The 19,644-nt window shown below is 46.2% G+C and overlaps 1 protein-coding gene across 1 annotated transcript in view; it reads left to right on the top strand.

Annotated features, from left to right (window-relative positions):
• The window catches only part of LOC144688623 (disintegrin and metalloproteinase domain-containing protein 12-like), an 812,806-nt gene that overhangs the window by 784,632 nt on the left and 8,530 nt on the right, over positions 1 to 19,644 (top strand). The window contains exons 25-27 of the mRNA XM_078555419.1: positions 2,064 to 2,223; positions 4,540 to 4,601; positions 5,978 to 6,045. Of these exons, the coding sequence (XP_078411545.1) occupies positions 2,064 to 2,223; positions 4,540 to 4,601; positions 5,978 to 6,033 (278 nt within the window). The 3' untranslated portion in view covers positions 6,034 to 6,045. The remainder of the gene's footprint in view (positions 1 to 2,063; positions 2,224 to 4,539; positions 4,602 to 5,977; positions 6,046 to 19,644) is intronic.

The raw sequence follows: 19,644 nt of genomic DNA on the forward strand, positions 1-19,644 counted from the left end.
ACCTCTGATCTTCCCCTTTTTTTACCCTGTTCTTAACAACAGCCTCAGCTTCATCCCCTTATATCCCACCTCAATTAATTTTGAGCTCAGTACAACATTGAACTTTTCCTCCATTGCCTTCATGCCCACCCCCTTGGCAAGGAGCCCTCCCCTGCACGGTAGAACCTTTTATCTGTTTTCAGTAGCTTCCTTACACCTGGACTCCTCCCTCTGGCCTCTTACCCTCTCTTGATCTTTTCATTAAGAACAGTTAGAGTGATACTGACCTTCTCAATTTCTCTGCTCCCCTCACTCAGCCCAACTTGTTTTGCACTGAGCTGCATTCCGTTCCCTCAGGTTCAAATCCAACATTATCATCAAAGCTGCTGAATAGGTGGTGCTGTTATTACCTGCCCAACTGACCTCTACCCAGCAGAAACTGAACACCGACTCTCCAACAGTTCCTCCTGCCTTTCTCTTGACTGAACATAAGGCCTTTCTTTCCAGGACTGTCCCTCACCTCTTCTCCACTGGGAATTTTCCCTCCACAGCTTCTAACCTCATAGTCCACCACACTGAACAGCCGCTCCTACCTCCTTCCCTAAACCCACAAACAGATCTGCCCTGCTAGATCTGTCATTTCAGCTTGTTCTTTGCCATGCACTGATTTTTTTTTTCCCATCACTATGTTTTTCTCCCCTTGTCCAAACACGACAAACCAGCATCCATAATTTATCTAAAGCCTTCTCTCGCTTCAACAATTTCCAATTTCCTGGTCCTAACTCTCTCTTCTTCACCATGGATGGCCAGTCTCTCTGCACCACCAACCCCCCACCAGTTTGCTTTTAAGGCTCTCCATTCCTTCCTTGAACTCAGGCCCAACCAGTCAATATTTACTACCACCCTCTTCTGCCTGGTTGGAATTGTTCTCATTTAACTCAACTCACTTCCTCCAAATAAAAAGTGAGATCACCCTGTGGGCCCCTGTCTTTTTGTGCGAAATGTGGAACATTTTTTACTCTTGCCAATCGAGCACCCTCGCTCGTCTCTTTTTTGGTACATTGATGACAATATTGGTGTGGCTTCCTGCTCTTGTCCTGTATTGGAAAATTTATTGACTTTGATTCCAATTTCCGCTCTTCTCTCATCTTCACATGGTCCATTTCCGACTTTTCTTTTCCCTGCCTCGACTCCTCTGGTCCCCATTTCTAGGGATAGAATATCAACAAATATTTATTGTAAGCCCCCGGACTCCCACAGCTACGTCAGCAGCGTACAGAAATTTACCAGTTCTTCAGTATTGGGTTGGGAGGTGGGAAGACTGACAAAGCGGCTTGGGAAGTCACCGGAACTGGCGCCTCCCATCTCCCTGCTGCCATACCATTTTGCCAGCAGCAGGAAATTTGGCAGGTCAGTAGCCCACCAAGAGCCCAACTGAGACACTTAACTGGCCAATTAAGGGCCACTTTCCACCTCCTGCTAAGTATTTACAGCATTTCCTCTTTTTATTTCAGATTTCCAGCACCCACAGTGTTTTGCTTTGGTTTCATCCTAATTTCCTTGTTTTTTGTGCACCATGCCTCCGTTAGTAAAGCCCGGGATCCCGTATGCCCTTTTAAAACACATTCTCAAACTGCCCTGCCACCTTCTGTGATCTGTCAACATACACCCTCAGGTCTTCCTGCTTTAGAAACGTGCCTCTCATTTCACATTACCTCTCCTTGTTCTTCCTACTGAAATTAACCATTTCAGGCTTCTCTGCACAACATTTCATTTGTCACATGTCTGCCAATTTCACTAACCTGTCTGTGTCCTGTTGGTATCTATCAGAAAATGGGAACATCTGATCAAGAAAATTCTCCTGAACACACATCAGAAACTCTTCTGTTTATACTTAGCATTTTACCCTATTGCTATCCCATTTTGGTGTCTGAGTGGTATATAAGGCATTGGTCACACCCTATCTTGAGCACTTTGTCCAATTCATGGCCTAATTGCTGAATGGATATTACTATCTGAGCTGATGCCTGGGCAGTACAGTTGTGTGTGCTGTAGCCTGACCCATTTCTCCTCCCTTCCTCTAGGTAGACCCGATTCAAATAGTGTGGGCACTAAAATCGTGGTGCCAATTTTGACAATGTCGATTGCAACTTACTTGATCGCAAACATGCTAATGAAGACGGGAATAATATGCAGGAAAGAAAGTGCCTCGTCTTCTGCCGATCAGTTGACATGCGAGGCAAGGTAAGCAACACCAGGGTTAAAACAAGGCTTGAGGGCATCTTCCGACGGCCAGGTCCTAAAGTGGATCCATGGATCGCAGCAGCTCCAGAAGTTAGCTCACCACCACATTCTCAAAGGACAATTAGGGATGGGCAATAGATACTGGCCTAGCCACCAATGTCCACATACAATGAACAAATTTAAAAAAAAAGATGCAACCAGGAGGTGGTTCAAGGCTGTCACTGGCGAAATCATCAGGGGAGTGACTTGGGAATGGTTCAGGAGAGAGACTAGGGAATGGATCAGGAGTGAGGTTAGGGAATGAGTCAGGGGTGAGGTTAGGGAATGAGTCAGGAGTGAGCCTGAGGGTTGGATCAGGAGGGAGAATGCAGAGAGGATCAGGAGTGGGGTTGGGGAAAGGATGAGGAGTGAGACTGGGGAAAGGACCTGGAGTAAGACAGGGGAAAGGCTGCGGAGTGAGACTGGGGAAAAGATCAGGAGCGAGACTTGGTAATGGATCAGGAGTGAGACTGGGGAAAAGATCAGGAGCGAGACTTGGTAATGGATCAGGAGTGAGACTGGGGAAAGGTTCATGATGATCAGGAGTGAGACTGGGGAAAAGATCAGGAGTGAAACTGGGAATTGGATCAGGAGGGAGATTGAGGAAAAGATCAGGAGTGAGATTGAGGAAAAGATCAGGAGTGAAACTGGGAATTGGATCAGGAGGGAGACTGAGGAAAAGATCAGGAGTGAGATTGAGGAAAAGATCATGAGTGAAACTGGGAATTGGATCAGGAGGGAGACTGAGGAAAAGATCAGCAGTTAGATAGGGGAATGGATCAGGAGTGAGGTTGGGGAATGAATCAGGAGTGAGACTGGAGAATGGATCAGGAGTTAGACTGGAGAATGGATCAGGAGTGAGACTGGAGAATGGATCAGGAGTGAGACTGGGGAATGGATCAGGAGTGAGACTGGGGAATGGATCAGGAGTGAGACTGGAGAATGGATCAGGAGTGAGACTGGGAAAAGATCAGGAGTGAGATTGAGGAAAAGATCAGGAGTGAAACTGGGAATTGGATCAGGAGGGAGACTGAGGAAAAGATCAGGAGTGAGATTGAGGAAAAGATCAGGAGTGAAATTGGGAATTGGATCAGGAGGGAGACTGAGGAAAAGATCAGCAGTTAGATAGGGGAATGGATCAGGAGTGAGACTGGGAAAAGGATCAGGAGTGAGACTGGAGAATGGATCAGGAGTGAGACTGGAGAATGGATCAGGAGTGAGACTGGAGAATGGATCAGGAGTGAGACTGGAGAATGGATAAGGAGTGAGACTGGGAAAAGGATCAGGAGTGAGACTTGGAAAGGATCAGGAGTGAGATGAGGGAAAGGATCATGGTGAGATTGTGGAATGGATCAGGGGTGAACTTGGGGAATGGATTTGGAGTGAGATTGAGAAAAAGATCAGGAGTGAGACTGGAGAATTGATCAGGAGTGAGACTGCGGAAAAGACCGGGAGTGAAACTGGGGAATGGATCAGGAGTGAGATGAGGGAAAAGATCAGAATGAGACTGTGGAATGGATCAGGAATGAGATGAGGGAAAGGATCGGGAGTGAGATTGAGGAAAAGATCAGGAGTGAGACTGCGGAAAGGATCAGGAGTGAGACTGCGGAATGGATCAGGAGTGAGTCTGAGGAATGGATCAGGAGTGAGTCTGAGGAATGGATCAGGAGTTAGCCTGGGGTATGATCAGGAGTGAGACTGCGGATTGGATCAGGAGTGAGGTTGGGGAATGGCTCAGCAGTGAGACGAGGGAATGGATCAAGAGTGAGACTGGGAAACGGATCAGGAGTGAGGTTGGGGAATGGATCAGGAGTGAGACTGGGGAATGGATCAGGAGTGAGACTGGGGAATGGATCAGGAGTGAGGTTGGGGAATGGATCAGGAGTGAGACTGGGAAAGGATCAGGAGTGAGACTGGGGAATGGATCAGGAGTGAGGTTGGGGAATGGATCGGAAGTGAGATTGAAGAATGGATCACGAGTGAGACTGGGTTTGGAGTCAGGAGTGAGATTGGGAAAGGATCAGGAGTGAGACTGGGTAAAGGATCAGGAGTGGAATTTGGGAATGGATCAGGATTGAGAGTAGGGAGCGGATCAGGAATTAGGAGTGAGACTGAGGAATGGATCAGTAACTGGACTGTACCCAAGTTATCTCCACTTGAAAAGCAGCCCGTTATTTGGTTTCACCATGGTTTACCGTTCGTTGATTCCAATTTACCCGACCTAGATTCATCCTCACTCAACTTTTACACTGGATTATTTCTTTTCCTTTTCCATAGCCAATCTAAGTCTAATGGTCTGGACTTTACAGGTCGCTCTCTTCCTCGCCCCTCCATCGGGAGCCTGCTTCCCAAAACGGCCGCTGTCCTGCTGGGAATAGCATTGGTGGACTCAGGGTGAGTCCTCCACCCCGATCTGGGGAGGACGTCCTGCTTTAGAGAGAGCTGCCGGCCAATCTGATCACTAATCCCAGCAGCAGCAGGTTCGATCAGTAGCCACTGCAGGGACTACAGACAATCTCCAAACAAGGGGAGATCATGGAGCTGGACTTTAATGTAAGACCAGGATATCAGCAGCCAGACCCCAGCGAGGTGGTTGTGGGGGCCGGGTTTGAGAAGTTGCGGGGCTGGAGGGTTAAAGGGGGGGAGTATGACCTTGGGGTGGTGGTGCCTCCAATGGACTCAGGGGCCCCCCAAAACAGGGGCTCCCCCTTTTCCCCGGCACCAGCCCACACGGTGAAAGCTGCCACGCTACCAACCTGGGATGGGCCTTCCTGCGGCCGGTACAATAGGGGCAGAGGCAGAATTAGGCACGTAAGTGGCAATAAATTGGCCACTTAAGGACCATGATAGTCCCAAGGATGGAGAGGATGCCTAATGCCCCCCCTGTCCCCCATAAAAGCGGAAACAGGTTGGGAGTAGGAGGGGAGGCAGTGGGAATGCCACATGCTGCATTTTATGAGCCCCCTCCTTCCTTCAAACATGCAGCTGGAGTGGGGGAGCATAAAATCCAGCCTTATAATGCTATGATCACAGTCCCCTAAATGTTTCCCTACTGGTAGTTGATCTCGTTGGCCAAACTCATTCCCCAGAACATGAGGCAGCACTACCTCCTTCAGTGAACTGGAAACAAACTGATTTATAAAGTCTTCCTGGGCACCGTCCCTCTGTCCCTCTCCCTTACTATTGTTCTCTGAAACTGTTTCAAATACCTTCCATGCACTCATGGTTCCAAACTATTTTTTGCCAATTTGATCTGTCCAGTCCTAGCGATGAAGGGTTTTATTGGGCACGGACTTGCCTGCCAGGAGTACACATTGGAATTTCAAGTGCAGACCGTATACAATCTTGCAGCTGTTGGAACCACAGATTATAAATCATGTGCAATATACCTGCTCACATTCCAACATGCACTTCTGAACCAGAAGCACAAATTTGTAAAAATGACCCCTTAGGTGTCCACAAAGATTTCCTCCAATGCATTTCAGCTCTCTGGGGATGTTTGGAACAACAGAATATCTCTTGAAAAAAAGAGTGGAAGTCAACAAACACTATTCTTACTTGACTCCTGACAGTGGTCCGGAGCGGGTTTCATGCCTAGCCCTTGGATTAAGAATTGATAGAGAGAAAGTGACTTAAAAGGGGCTGAGGACAGGAACTGCAGACAATGTGAAAATAGTGTACAGCTGGCTTGAAATGATTTCTTCTCCGTTTAGAGTCGATGCTGGCCCCTCCACTAGACATCTGGGTTCACAGCTGAACACTTCAGTCTGACCGCCTGACCCGGTAAGTAACTGAACCATTTCTAATACACAATCATTATTCCAAACAGAAATGAGTTGGCTAAAACCAACTGGTCCGCGTTAAAGTATTGGTGAAGGGCCAGAGTGCATGCATTCTGCTGGCAGAATTACAGCGGGCAAAAATTCCTGCCTTCCAATTGTTTGAACCCTTGATCCCAACCCACTTCCCATGAAATCGGGCATTTAAGTGCCAAACCTTTGACGGTCCAGCACCTAGGCACGTTGGGCAGGAGGTGGCATGAGAACATCATCACCTCTCCAATCCCCTCCAAGGCACACACCATTCTGACTTGGAAACACTGGTGAGGTGAGAATAGACGTGTCCAAGGTAAATTGGAATGATTGGCAGCCAAAACTGAAATGGCACAATGGGCTGCCTTTAAGGAGGAGCTGGTTCAGGTACAGTCAAGATATGTTCCCACAAAGGGGGAAAGTAGGGCAAGCAAAACCAGAGCTCTGGGGATGGCATGGGTAAGAGATTAAGGTGAAGCAGAGAAAGGGGTTTGGGGGTGGCCTGGGAGGGGGAGGAGGGGTGGTGGTGGTAATGACTGATGTCAGGTTCATAATACAAGTAAAAACAGGTTGAATATGGAAAATCCAAAGAAGAAGAGAAAAGAAAGTCAGAGAGCCAAAGAGAGAGTATAAGAGCAGACTGGCAGCCAACATAAAAGGGAATCTAAAAGTCTTCTATAAGCATTCAAATAGTAAAATGGTAGTAAGAAAGAACTGCGGCCAAATAGGGATCAAAAAGGAGACCCACACATGGAGACAGGGCAGGGGGAGAGGCAAGGCACCTGTTTTTCATGAAGGAAGAGGTTTCTGCCCAAAATCATGGTGTAAGAGGAGATGGTTGAGACACTGATGGGCTAAGATTTGATAAAGAGGATGTGAGAGAAAGGTTGGCTGCAACAAAAATAAATACTGTGGGTCTGGAAATCTGTGTTAAAGACATAAAATTCCGGAAATACTTAGCATCTGTGGTGAGAGTAACAGAGTTAATGAGCTGGATTGTTGCCAAGTCAGGGTGACTTGGGAGCCCTTTAAAAATGGCAGGCGGTTCCTGATTCGAGATTCCTGACCCCACTCCTGGCTTGGCAATTTTCAGGAGTCCTTTTTAAGGGTGTGTGCTGGTTTGGGTTGTGAGCCTGCGCCCTATAATCCCAACCTGGTCTGCTGCATTGGGGAGACAGGCATTTCCTTGTCCTCCGCAATTTTCATACAGGTGGGCCAGATTTTCGAAGAGCTGTGGTTCCTGGTCTGTACTGGATTGCTGCTTGGACCGCATTAGAGTGCTTCAGTTGGAGTTCGGTGAAGAGGGGAGGAGGGATTCATTTATTTTCTATCTTTCCTCAGTGAGAAGAGTGGCAGCCTTGGTAAGTAGGGCCTGGTGAGCTTTTCTTGTGCCCTTAATATTGTCTAAGCTAGAGGAGGTAAAATTAAAGGGAGTAATTTAGGGGTAAGTCATGGCAAGGCAACTCGGCCAAGTGGAATGCTCCTCCTGTTCGCTGTGGGATGTCAGGGGCACTTTCAATGTCCAGGGCGACCACAGGTGCAGGAAGTGTCTCCAGCTACAGCTACTCAAAATCCACATTTTGGAGCTGGAACTGCAACTGGAACCACTGTGGAGCATCTGCAAGGATGAGATATTCGGGGATAGCACGTACAGTGAGGTGGCCACACCACAGGTAAAGACGGCACAGGCAGAGTAAAAGCACTGGGCAGGTAGTGCAGGAGTCCCTTGGGTCCATCTCCCTCTCAAACAGATTTTATGACTTAGAAACTGCTGGGGGAGATAATTTCTCAGGGGAATGCAGCAAGAGCCAAGTCCATGGTGCCACAAGTGGCTCATTAGCACAGGGAGAGAAAAAAGAGTGGGAAAGCAATAATGATAAGGGATTCTATTGTAAGGGGAACACGTAGATGTGACACCAGGATGGTATGTTGCCTCCCTGGTGCCAGGGTCAAGGATGTCACTGAGTGGTTGTAGGACATTCTGAAGCGGGAGGGTGAACAGCCAGAGGTTGTGGTCCATATCAGTACCAACAACATAGGTAGTAAGAGGGATGAGGTCTTGAAAGCAGAATATAGGGAGCTAGGAAATAAATTAACAAGCAGGACCTCAAAGGCAGTAATCTGAGGATTACTCCCAGTGCCACATGCTAGCGAGATCAGGAATAGGAGAATACACCAGGTGAATGTGCGGCTGGAGAGATGATGTAGGAGGGAGGGATTTAGATTCCCGAGGCATTGGGACCGAGTCTGGGGAAGATGGGACCTGTACAATCCGGACGGGTTGCACCCCAGCAGGACGGGGACCAATATCCTCACAGGGGTATTCACTAGTACTGTGGGGGTGCGTCTAAACTAGACTGACAGGCACCTCAGCGGGCAGGCACAAGAGAGGGGAACAAAAATAGGAATGAAAGACAGAAAAATAGAAAGCAAAAGTGGAAGGCAGAGGAAACAAGGGCTAGCAGCGAATAGGGCCATTGTACAAAAAAAAAATGTGTAAATATGTTAAAAAGACAAGTCTAATGGCACTATGTCTGAATGCACAGAGCATACACAATAAAGTAGATGAATTAACTGTGCAAATAGATGTAAACGGGTATGATATGATTTCAGTTATGGAGACATTGCTGTACCATGGCTGGGAACTGAATATCCAAGGATACTCGATATTTAGGATGGACAGGCAAAAAGGTAAAAGGAGGTGGTGTGGCATTGTTAGCTAAGGATGAAATTAGAGGGGATTTTGGCTCAGAAAATCTCAGTGTAGAGTCAATCTGGCTGGAGCTAAGAAGCAACTAGAGGCAGAAAACATTAGTTGGAATTGTCTATAGGTCTCCAAACAGTAGTGATAATGTAGGGTTAAATATGAAATTGGAGATGCATGTAACAAGGGTGCTACAGCAACTATAGGTAACTTTATAGGCTGGGCAAACCAAATTAGCAATAATACTGCAGCGGCAGAATTCCTGGAGTGTGTATGAGATGTTTTTTTTAGACCAGTGTGTCAAGGAACTGACTAGGGAACAGGCTACCCTAGATTTGGTATTGTGCACTGAGAAGGGGTTAATTAATAATCTCGTTATGTGGGATTCTTTAGGGAACAATGACCATAACATGATGGAATTCTTCATTAGGATGAAAACTGAAATAGTCCAATTTGAAACTAGGGTCCTGAATCTAAACAAAGGAAACTACAAAGTTATGAGGCTAAGATAGATTGGGGAATTTCATTAAAAGGCATGACAGTGGATAAACAGTGGCTAATATTTAAGGAATGAATGTATGCATTGCAACAGTTACACATTCCTTTCTGATGCAAAATTGCAACAGGAAAAGTGGCCTAACCATGGCTAACAAAATAAAATATGGATAGTATTAGATCCAAAGAGGAGTCATATAAAGTTGCTTGAAAAAGTAGCAAGCCTGAATGGCAGAGTATCATTTAAATGGCGATAGATTGGGAAATGTTGATGTACAAAGGGACCTGGCTGTCCTTGTACACCAAGCACTGAAAGCAAGCATGTAGATGCAGCAAACAGTTCAGAAGGCAAATGGTATGTTAGTCTTCGTTGCGAGAGAACTTGAGTACAGGAGCAAGGATGTCTTACTGCAGCTGTACAGGGCCTTGGTGAGACCACACCTGGAGTCTTGTGTGCAGTTGTGGTCTCCTTACTTCAGGAAGGATATACTTGCCATAGAGGGAGTGCGGCAAATGTTCACTAGACTGATTCCTGCGATGACAGGAATGTCATATGAGGAGAGATTGGGCTGACTAGGACTGTATTCACTGGAGTTTAGAAGAATGAGAGGGGATCTAATTGAAATGTATAAAATTCTTACAGGGCTGGACAGACTGGATGCAGGGATGATGTTTCCTCTGGCTGGGGGAGTCTAGAACAAGGGGTCACAGTCTCAGGATACAGGATAGGCCATTTAGGACTGAGATGAGGAGAAACTTCTTAACTCAAAGGGTGGTGATCCTATGGAATTGTCTACACAGAGGGCTGTGGAGGTCAAGTTACTGAATGAATTTAAGAAGGAAGTAGATAGATTTCTGGACTCTAAAGGCATCGAGGGGTATGGGGAGAGCGCGGGATTGTGGCATTGAGATAGAGGATCTGCCATGATCATGTTGAATGGTGGAGCAGGTTCGAAGGGTCGAAAGACCTACTCCTGCTCCTATTTTCTATGTCTCTATGGCACCTCAGAGGTGTCGTGAACCATGGCCTTACATGATGGAACCTGTTTAAAGTGTTATGATCAATGGCAAGAAACCAAATTTATTGGAGAGCCCTGGTTAGGGACTAATCATGTTTAAAGTAGACAAAGTTTGAGATTCAAGACGCTAATAGAATTAAGCCACAAGATTCCACGGGTTATAAACAAACAAACATAAACTTTACCATACATAGACCAAAACAGATTCCATGGGTTTCTCAAAAACCTAGACGCTACTCACACTGTGAGTCAACCAATCTCACTGAAACTTCGTCTTTGTTGGTTTTTAATCTTCACCTTTGAAGATTAGAAACTTGGAATTCTCTCCAAAAGTCGCTTCAACTCAGACAGTGTCAACGATAGCCCGCCTCCCAGGGTTTCAATCTCGTCCTCTGAGATTCCCCTGGATTTCACAGTACACCCAGACGTCAACTTATATGCACAATTTCAGCTTTTTGGCCATGCTAAGCAGAAGACTACTGCTCCAAAGTGGTACCATTTCCCCAGCAGCCCATCAGAAAGAGCCGCCAAATTTCTGCTGCTTTCTTAGAATGACAGCGCCTCCTCTAGGCCCTTTTCCATTACCAGGACTTCTCCCACGTCCACTTTTTAAAAAATTCATTCGAGGATGTGGGCTTCACTGGCTGGGCCAGCATTTATTGCCCATCCTTAATTGCCCTTGAGACGGTGAGGGTGAGCTGCCTTCTTGAATCGCTGCAGTCCGTATGGTGTAGGTACACCCACAGTGCTGTTAGGGAGGGAGCTCCAGGTTTTTGACCCAGCGACAGTGAAGGAACAGCGATATATTTCCAAGTCAGGATGGTGAGTGACTTGGAGGGGAACTTCCAGGTGGTGGTGTTCCCACCTATCTGCTGCCCTTGTCCTTCTAGATAGTAGTGGTCGTGGGTTTGGAAAGTACTGTCTAAGGAGCCTTGGTGAGTTTCTACCATGCATCTTGTAGATAGTACATACTGCTGCTACTGTGCACCAGTGTTGGAGGGAGTGAATGTTTGTGGATGTGGTGCCAATCAAGCAGGCTGCTTTGTCCTGGATGTGGGAGCTGCACTCATCCAGGCAAGTGGGGAGGATTCCATCACACTCCTGACTTGTAAATGGCGGATACGCTTTTGGGAGTCATTAGCTGAGTTACTTGCCACAGGATTCCCAGCCTCTGACCTGTTCTTGTAGCCACAGTATTTATATGGCTAGTCCAGTTCAGTTTCTGGTCAATGGTAACCTCCAGGATGTTGATAGCGGGGGATTCAGTGATGGTAATGCCATTGAATGTCAAAGAGTGATGGTTAGATTCTCTCTTGTTGGAGATGGCCATTGCCTGGCACTCGTGTGATGAAAAAAAACAAAAACAGAATTACCTGGAAAAACTCAGCAGGTCTGGCAGCATCGGTGGAGAAGAAAAGAGTTGACGTTTCGAGTCCTCATGACCCTTCAGCAGAACTGAGTAAGTTCTGACTCAGTTCTGCTGAAGGGTCATGAGGACTCAAAACGTCAACTCTTTTCTTCTCCGCCGATGCTGCCAGACCTGCTGAGTTTTTCCAGGTAATTCTGTTTTTGTTTTGGATTTCCAGCATCCGCAGTAGTTTTTTGTTTTTAACTCGTGTGATGAATGTTACTTGCCACTTGTCAGCCCATGCCTGGATATTGTCCAGGTCTTGCTGGATTTGGACATGGACTGCTTCAGTATCAGAAGTTGCGAATGGTACTGAACATTGTCCAATCATCAGGAAACATCCCCACTTCTGACCATATGATGGAAGGAAGGTCATTGATGAAGCAGCAGAAGATGGTTGGGCCCAGGACACAACCTTGGGGAACTCCTGCAAAAGTGTCCTTGAACTGAGATGATTGACCTCCAACAACCACAACCATATTCCTTTATGCTAGGTATGACTCCAATCAGTGGAGACTTTTCCCCTGATTCCCATTGACTCCAGTTTTGCTCGGTCTCCTTGATGCCACACTCAGTGAAATGCTGCCTTGATGTCGAGGGCAGTCACTCTCACCTCACCTCTGGTGTTCAGCTCTTTTGCCCACATTTGAACCAAGGCTGTAATGAGATCAGGAGCTGAGTGGCCCTGGCGGAACCCAAACTTGGCATCAGTGGGCAGGTTATATAGCTAAGCAAGTGCCACTTAATAGCACTGTTGATGACCCCTTCCATTACTTTACTGATGATTGAGAGTAGACTGATGGGGCGGTAATTGACTGGGTTGGATTTGCCCTGCTTTTGATATAGAGGAAATACCGGGGAATTTTCCACATTGCTGGGTAGATGCCAGTGTTGTAGCTGTACTGGAACAGCTTGGCTAGGGGCACGGCACGTTTGGAGCACAAGCCTTCAGTGCTATTGCCAGAATATTGTCAGGGCCCATAGTCTTTACAGTATCCAGTGCCTTCAGCTGTTTCTTGATATCACGTGGAGTGAATTGAATTGGCTGAAAACCGGCATCTGGAGGAGGCTGAGATGGATCATCCACTCGGCATTTCTGGCTGAAGATTGTAGCAAATGCTTCAGCCTTATCTTTTGCACTGATGTGTTGGGCTCCTCCATCATTGAGGATGGGGATATTTGTGGAGCCTCCTCCCCGTGTGAGTTGTTTAATTGACCACCACCATTCACGACTGGATGTGGCAGGACTGTAGAGCTTAGATTTGATCCGTTGGTTGTGGAATTGCTTAGCTCTGTCTGTCACTTGCTGTTTATGCTGTTTAGCACGCACCTTGTCCACTGTTATAGCTTCTCCAGGTTGACACCTCATTTTTAGTTCTGCCTGGTGCTGCTCCTGGCATGCCCTCCTGCACTCTTCATTGAACTTCACTTAAAGTCTGCTCCCTGCACCCCTTTCCTCAAATTAGAACCCTATTACTCTCTTTTTCTCTCCTCTCTTTTTCTTAATTTAATGGGACCCGTTTTGATCCCCTGCCTTTGTGCGTTGCCTGGGACTTCTTTTTGGGGCCTCTCTCAGCCCCTCCCTTGTCCCCTGCCTGGGACACATGCTCAGACCTATCCTTGTCACCCACTCTTGTCCTCCTCTCTGGGAAACTTATTGGCACCTCTCCCTTCTTCCCCTCCCTTTTCCCACTCTCTGGGACACTTGCTGTGTATGGCGCTCTGCACCCAGCCACCTGACCCGGCCCTTCTATATTTGTGCAAGGCCATTGGGCCGGTCCTTGGCCCAAAGAATGTAAAAGTTGCAGCTCTGCACATGTGCAGCCGGCTCCCGGTCTGTGCGCTCGTGGGAGGTCCCAGGTTTGTCGGGACTTGGAGATCCCGGCTTTCATGCTCAACATTGTTAGTTTGGGTTTCTTAACCAAAGTCAGTTCGATAGATCTTCCTCATGCCATCCATTTTTAAAATTCCATCACGGGATATGGGCATTGCTGGCTGGGTCAGAATTTTTATTGCTCAACCCTAATTGCCCTTGAGAAAGCAGCACCTCAGATATTGAAGCAGTCTGTGTCCATATGCAATAAGACCTGGACAACATTGAGGTTTAAGCTGATAAATGGCAAGTAACATTCACACCCACAAGTGTCAGGCAATGAGCATCAGCATCAAGGGAGAATCTAACGGTCAGCAAGGGAGTTGTGAATGGTGCTGAACATTGTGCAATCATCAGCGAACATCCCCGCTTCTGACCTTATGATGGAAAGAAAGTCATTGATGAAGCAGCTGAAGATGCTTGGGCCTGAGGAACTCATGCAGCGATGTCCTGAGACTGCGATAATTGGCCTCTAACAACCACAACCATCTTCCTTTGTGCTGGGTTTGACTCCAACCAGCAGAGAATTTCCCCCTGATTCCCATTGACTCCAGTTTTGCTCGGGCTCCTTAATACCACACTTGGTCAAATGCTGCTTTGACATCAAGGGCAGTCATTCTTACCTCACCCCTGGACTTCAGCTCTTCTGTCTATGTTTGGACTAAGATTTTAATGAAGCCAGGAGCTGGATGATCCTGGCGGAACCCAAACTGAGTGTCAGTGAGCAAGTTATCACTGACTGTGATGTTAATTTTTAAAGTATTTTTGGGAATTTGGTGGTATTCTGTAAAGAAGGCTGTGAGTGTGTGTGAGTGTGAGTGTGTGTGTATGTGTGTATGTGTGTATATGTGTGTGTGTGTGTGTGTGGGTGGGTGTGGGTGTGAGTGTGAGTTGAAGTGGGGGAAAGTTAGTAAAGACAGCTTGTCTGGGGAGCAGAGGTGAAAGGTAAAGGAGTTAAATGCATGCATTTGATTTGAGAGGCTATGGTGAAGTTGAATGTAGGAGTAAATGGGTTGGGTTTGAAATTTTCATTACAAGATAAGTAGGAACTTGACTTTTCAGCTGCCAAATTTCAAGGGAGTTTCGAACTTACAAAGGTTTCATATGTAAACAAGGGAAACCTTTATTTTACATGAAAGTGGAGGCAAAGGAAAACTTGAAGAAATTTTATATTTTGGGAAAAATTGAGTTCAAAGAGATGCTTAGAATAATGGAGTCGAAGATCAAAGGGGAAAAGGATATTTAACAAAAGATGTGTAGTTGAGCTGTGTGGAGGAAATGTCCAGAGAGCAGCTCTGTGCTGAGAAAAGGTGTGAATTTGAAGCAGCCGCCCAGTTTCAGGCCAGAGAAGTCTTTGTTTCCAGAAAGCAGCCTGTTTCTGAACCTCCTTCAGTTCCATAGCAGAGTGGGAGAGAGTGACAAGCTGTGGTATACTTTATTAAAGTAGCAGCTGTTTTTGCTTTGGGTAATATTACTGGATTTTAATGGTTAAAAACCTGTAAGGGATTTGTTGCCAAGTGGTTTACTTGCGTGTTTTGACCAAGCCAAGTGGGTTTTTTTTGGGGACCATTTTATCACTATTTTAACTGTGCAATTTTAATCTTGTGTGCTTAAGTTTTTTTTCTTCTTGTTAATAAATGTTAATTTTAAAATGTTTAAAGTGTTACTGGGATTCTATGTTTCTTGGATCAATAGCTTTCCCCTTGTTTTCAAAAGTCAAATAAAAATGATGATCAATAAGACAAGTTTCCGTCTGGGATTTGGCTTGCTCAGTGAATAACATCGGCTGCAGGCAACACTTCCTTATCACTTTGCTGATGATCATGAGCAGTAATTGGCCAGATTGGATTTGCCCTGCTTTTTGCTGATGTGATGTACCTGGGCACTTTTCCAAATTTTCAGGTTGATGCCAGTATTATACCTGTACTGGAGCAACTTGGCTAGGGGCACAGCTAGTCCTGGAGCACCAGTCTTTAGTACTACTGCCAGGGTGTTGTCAGCGCCCATCACCTTTGTGATCTTGAATGCCTTCAGCCATTTCAGGGGGATGGGAACCTGAGGGCAAACTCAGAGCATGGAACGGGAGATGGAAAATTATTCAGTGACTCTGAAAGTGTACAGCACAGGAATTTGGCAATGTTAAAAGGTATATATGTAAATGCAAGGAGTATAACCAACAACGCCAATGAGGGCACAGATAGACATGCGGCAGTATGATTTCATCACTTTAATGGAAACTTGGCTTAAAGAGGGGAAAAATTACAGCTCAACATCCCTGGCTATAAAGATTTCAGGCAGGATTGAGAGGGGGATAAGAAAGAATCAACTACAGCTCTGAGGAGGGATGTTATACCAAATGAATTATCCAATGAGGCCATACGGATTGAGCTCAGAAATAAAAAAGGGGCAACCACATTGTACTCTAGACCCCCAAATAGTGGAAGGGAGTTGGAAGAGTTACTGTACCAGCCATATAAATACTGTGACTACAAGAGCAGGTCAGAGGCTAGGAATCCTACAGTGAGTAACTCACCCTCTGACTCCCCAAAGCCTGTCTACCATCTACAAGGCACAAGTCAGGAGTGTGATGGAATACTCCCCACTTTCCTGGATGAGTGCAACCCTAACAACACTCAAGAAGCTCGACACCATCCAGGACAAAGCAGCCCACTTGATTGGCACCACATCCACGAACATTCACTCCCTCCACAACCGACGCACAATAGCAGCAGTGTGTACCACTTACAAGATGCACTGCAGCAACTCATCAAATCTCCTCCGACAGCACCTTCCAAACCTATGACTGCTACCATCTAGAAGGATAAGGGCAACAGATAGATGAGAACACCACCGCCTGGAAGTTCCCCTCCAAGCCACTCATCAACCTGACCTGGACATATATCATCGTTCCTTCACTGTCGCTGGGTCAAAATCCTGGAACTCCCTCCCTAACAGCACTGTGGGTGTACCTACACCACCTGGACTGCAGCAGTTCAAGGCAGCTTCTCAAGGGCAATTAGGCCTTGCTGGCCCAGCCAGCGAAGCCCACATCCTGTGAATGAATAAAAAATATTATATAGGCAAACTTGTGGGTGCGAAAACAATAGGGTAGTAATAGACTTACAACTACCCTAATATCAATTGGGATATGAACATTGTGAAGGACCCACAGGGCAGAAAATTCATGAACTGCATTCAAAAAACCTTTTTTAGCCAGCAAGTAACAAGCCCAACGAGCGAAGGTGCAATTCTGGATTTAATCTTAGGAAATGAAGCTGGGCAAGTGGATGAAGTAGCAGTGGGGGACCATTTTGGAGATAGTGACCATAATACAGTTAGATTTAGCATCATTATGGAAAAGGACAAAGATAGAACAGGAGTAAATGTTCTAAATTGGGGGAAGACAAATTTTACAAAGCTGAGAGGTGAGCTGGCGAGAGTGGACTGGATACAGCGATTAGAAGGGAAAGCAGTGTCAAATCAGTGGGAGGCATTCAAAAGTGAGATTCTACGGGCACAACGTAGACATGTCCTCACAAAGAAAAAGGGTGGTAGTGCCAAACCCAGAGACCCCTGGTTATCCAGAAGCAAATAGGGTAAGTAAAATAAAGCTGAAAAAGAAAGCTTATGAGACAGTCACAAAAAGCTTAATACTGTAGAGAGCCGATAGGATTATAGGAAGTACAGGGGTGAAGTAAAAAAAAAGGAAATGAGGAAAGCAAAGAGAGGATACGAAAAAGCATATGAACATATGAAATAGGAGCAGAAGTAGGCCATTTGGCCCCTCGAGCCTGCACCTAAAAGAGCCTGCTCCTTAAGGGGGAGGTGATGGCGTAGTGGCATTGTCGATGGACTAGTAATCCAGAGACCCAGGGTAATGCTCTGGGGACCTGGGCCAGAGACCCAGGGTAATGCTCTGGGGACCTGGGTTCAAATCCTGCCATGGCAGATGGTGGAACTTGAATTCAATAAAAATCTGGAATTAAAAATCTAGAAATCTGAATGATAACCATGAAATGATTGTTGTAAAAACTTATCTGGTTCATTAACACCCTTGAGGGAAGGAAATCTGTTGTTCTTACCTGGTCTGGCTTATACATGACTCCAGACCCACAGCAATATGCTTGACTGTGAAATAGCCTAGCAAGCAAGCCACTCAGTTGTAACAAACCACTATAAAGTCACTAAAAAGGAATGAAACCGGATGGACCACCCGCATTGACCTAGGCATCAGAAATGACAATGTCAGCCCTGTCGACCCTGTAAAGTCCTCCTTGCTAACATCTGGGGGCTTGTGCCAAAATTGGGAGAGCTGTCTCACAGACTAGCCAAGCAACAGCCTGACATAGTCATCCTCACGGAATCATACCTTACAGATAATGTCCCAGACACCACCATCACCATCCCTGGGAATGTCCTGTCCCACAGGCAGGACAGACCCAGTAGAGGTGGTGGCACAGTGGTATACAGTCAGGAGGGAGTTTCCCTGGGAGTCCTCAACATCAACTCTGTACCCCATGAAGTCTCATGGCATCAGGTTAAACATGGGCAAGGAAACCTCCTGCTGATTACCATGTACTGCCTTCCTCAGGGTAAGGTAGTAATAGTGGGGGATTTCAACTTCCCCAACATTAACTGGGTTAGTCATAGTATGATAGGTTTAGAGGGAGCAGAATTCTTAAAATGCATCCAGGAGAGCTTTTTAAGCCAGTACGTAGAAGGTCCTACAAGAGAGGAGGTGGTCCTGGACTTAATTTTTGGGAATGAAGCCGGGTAAGTGGTAGAGGTATCAGTGGGGGAGCATTTTGCAGATAGTGATCATAACTCCATTAGATTCAAGGTTGTTATGGAAAAGGACAATGATGCGCCAGAAATCAGAGTTCTAAATTGGGGGAAGGCCGATTTTTAATAAGATCAGATATGGTTTGGCCAGAGTGGACTGGGAGCAGCTGCTTTTAGGTAAATCTACATCAGAGCAATGGGACTCATTCAAGAAGGAAATAGGGAGAGTACAGGGCCAACCTATTCCAGTAAAGATAAAGGGTGGGACCAACAAATCCAGGGAACCCTGGGTGTCGAGGGATATACAGGATTGAATAAAGAGAAAAAGGGAGGCTTATGGCAGATACTGAGGGCTCAAAACAAGGGAAGCCCTAGAGGAGCATAGAATGTGGTGGGGGGAATTTAAAAAGGAAATTAGGAGAGCAAAAAGCGAGCATGAAAAAACATTGGCAGGTAAAATAAAGGAAAATCCAAAGTTATTTTACAAGTACATTAAGAGTAAGAGGATAACCAGGGAAAGAGTAGGGCCCATTAAGGTCCATAGTGGTAATTTGTGTGTGGAGCTGGAAGACGTAGGTAGGGTTCTAAATGAATACTTTGTGTTGGTGTTCACAAGTGAGAGGGATGACGTGGGTATGGAAATCAGGCAGAAGGACTGTGATATAATTAAAGAAATTAACATAGAAAGGGAGGAGATTCTAAGTGGTCTGGTAGGCTTAAAAGTAAATAAACCTCCAGGCCCAGATGAAATGTATCTCAGGCTGTTGAGTGAGGCAAGGGACGAGATAGCAGGGGCACTGGCAATAATTTTCAATACCGGTCTGGCCACAGGAGAGGGGCCAGAGGACTGGAGGACAGCCAATGTGGTACCATTATTCAAGAAGGGAGGAAGGGATAAACCAGGGAACTACAGGCCAGTCTAACCTCAGTGGTGGGGAAACTATTGGAAGCAATTCTGAGGGACAGAATGAATCTACACTTGGAGAGGCAGGGATTAATCAAGGACAGTCAGCATGGTTTTGTTAAGGGGAGGTCATGTCTGACCAATTTGAATTTTTCGAAGATGTGACCAAGTGTGTAGATGAGGGCAATGCATTTGACGTAGTCTGCTTGGACTTCAGCAAGGCTTTTGATAAGGTCCCACATGGGAGACTGATAATGAAGGTAAGAGCCCATGGGATCTATGGAAATTTGGGAAATTAGATCCAGAATCGGCTGAGTGGCAGGAAGCAGAGGGTAATGGTCGAGGGGTATTTTTGTGACTGGATGCCTGTGTCCAGTGGGGTTCC

This window comes from Cetorhinus maximus, chromosome 1 (assembly GCF_964194155.1).
Source record: "Cetorhinus maximus chromosome 1, sCetMax3.hap1.1, whole genome shotgun sequence".
NCBI classification, from domain to species: Eukaryota; Metazoa; Chordata; class Chondrichthyes; order Lamniformes; family Cetorhinidae; genus Cetorhinus; species Cetorhinus maximus.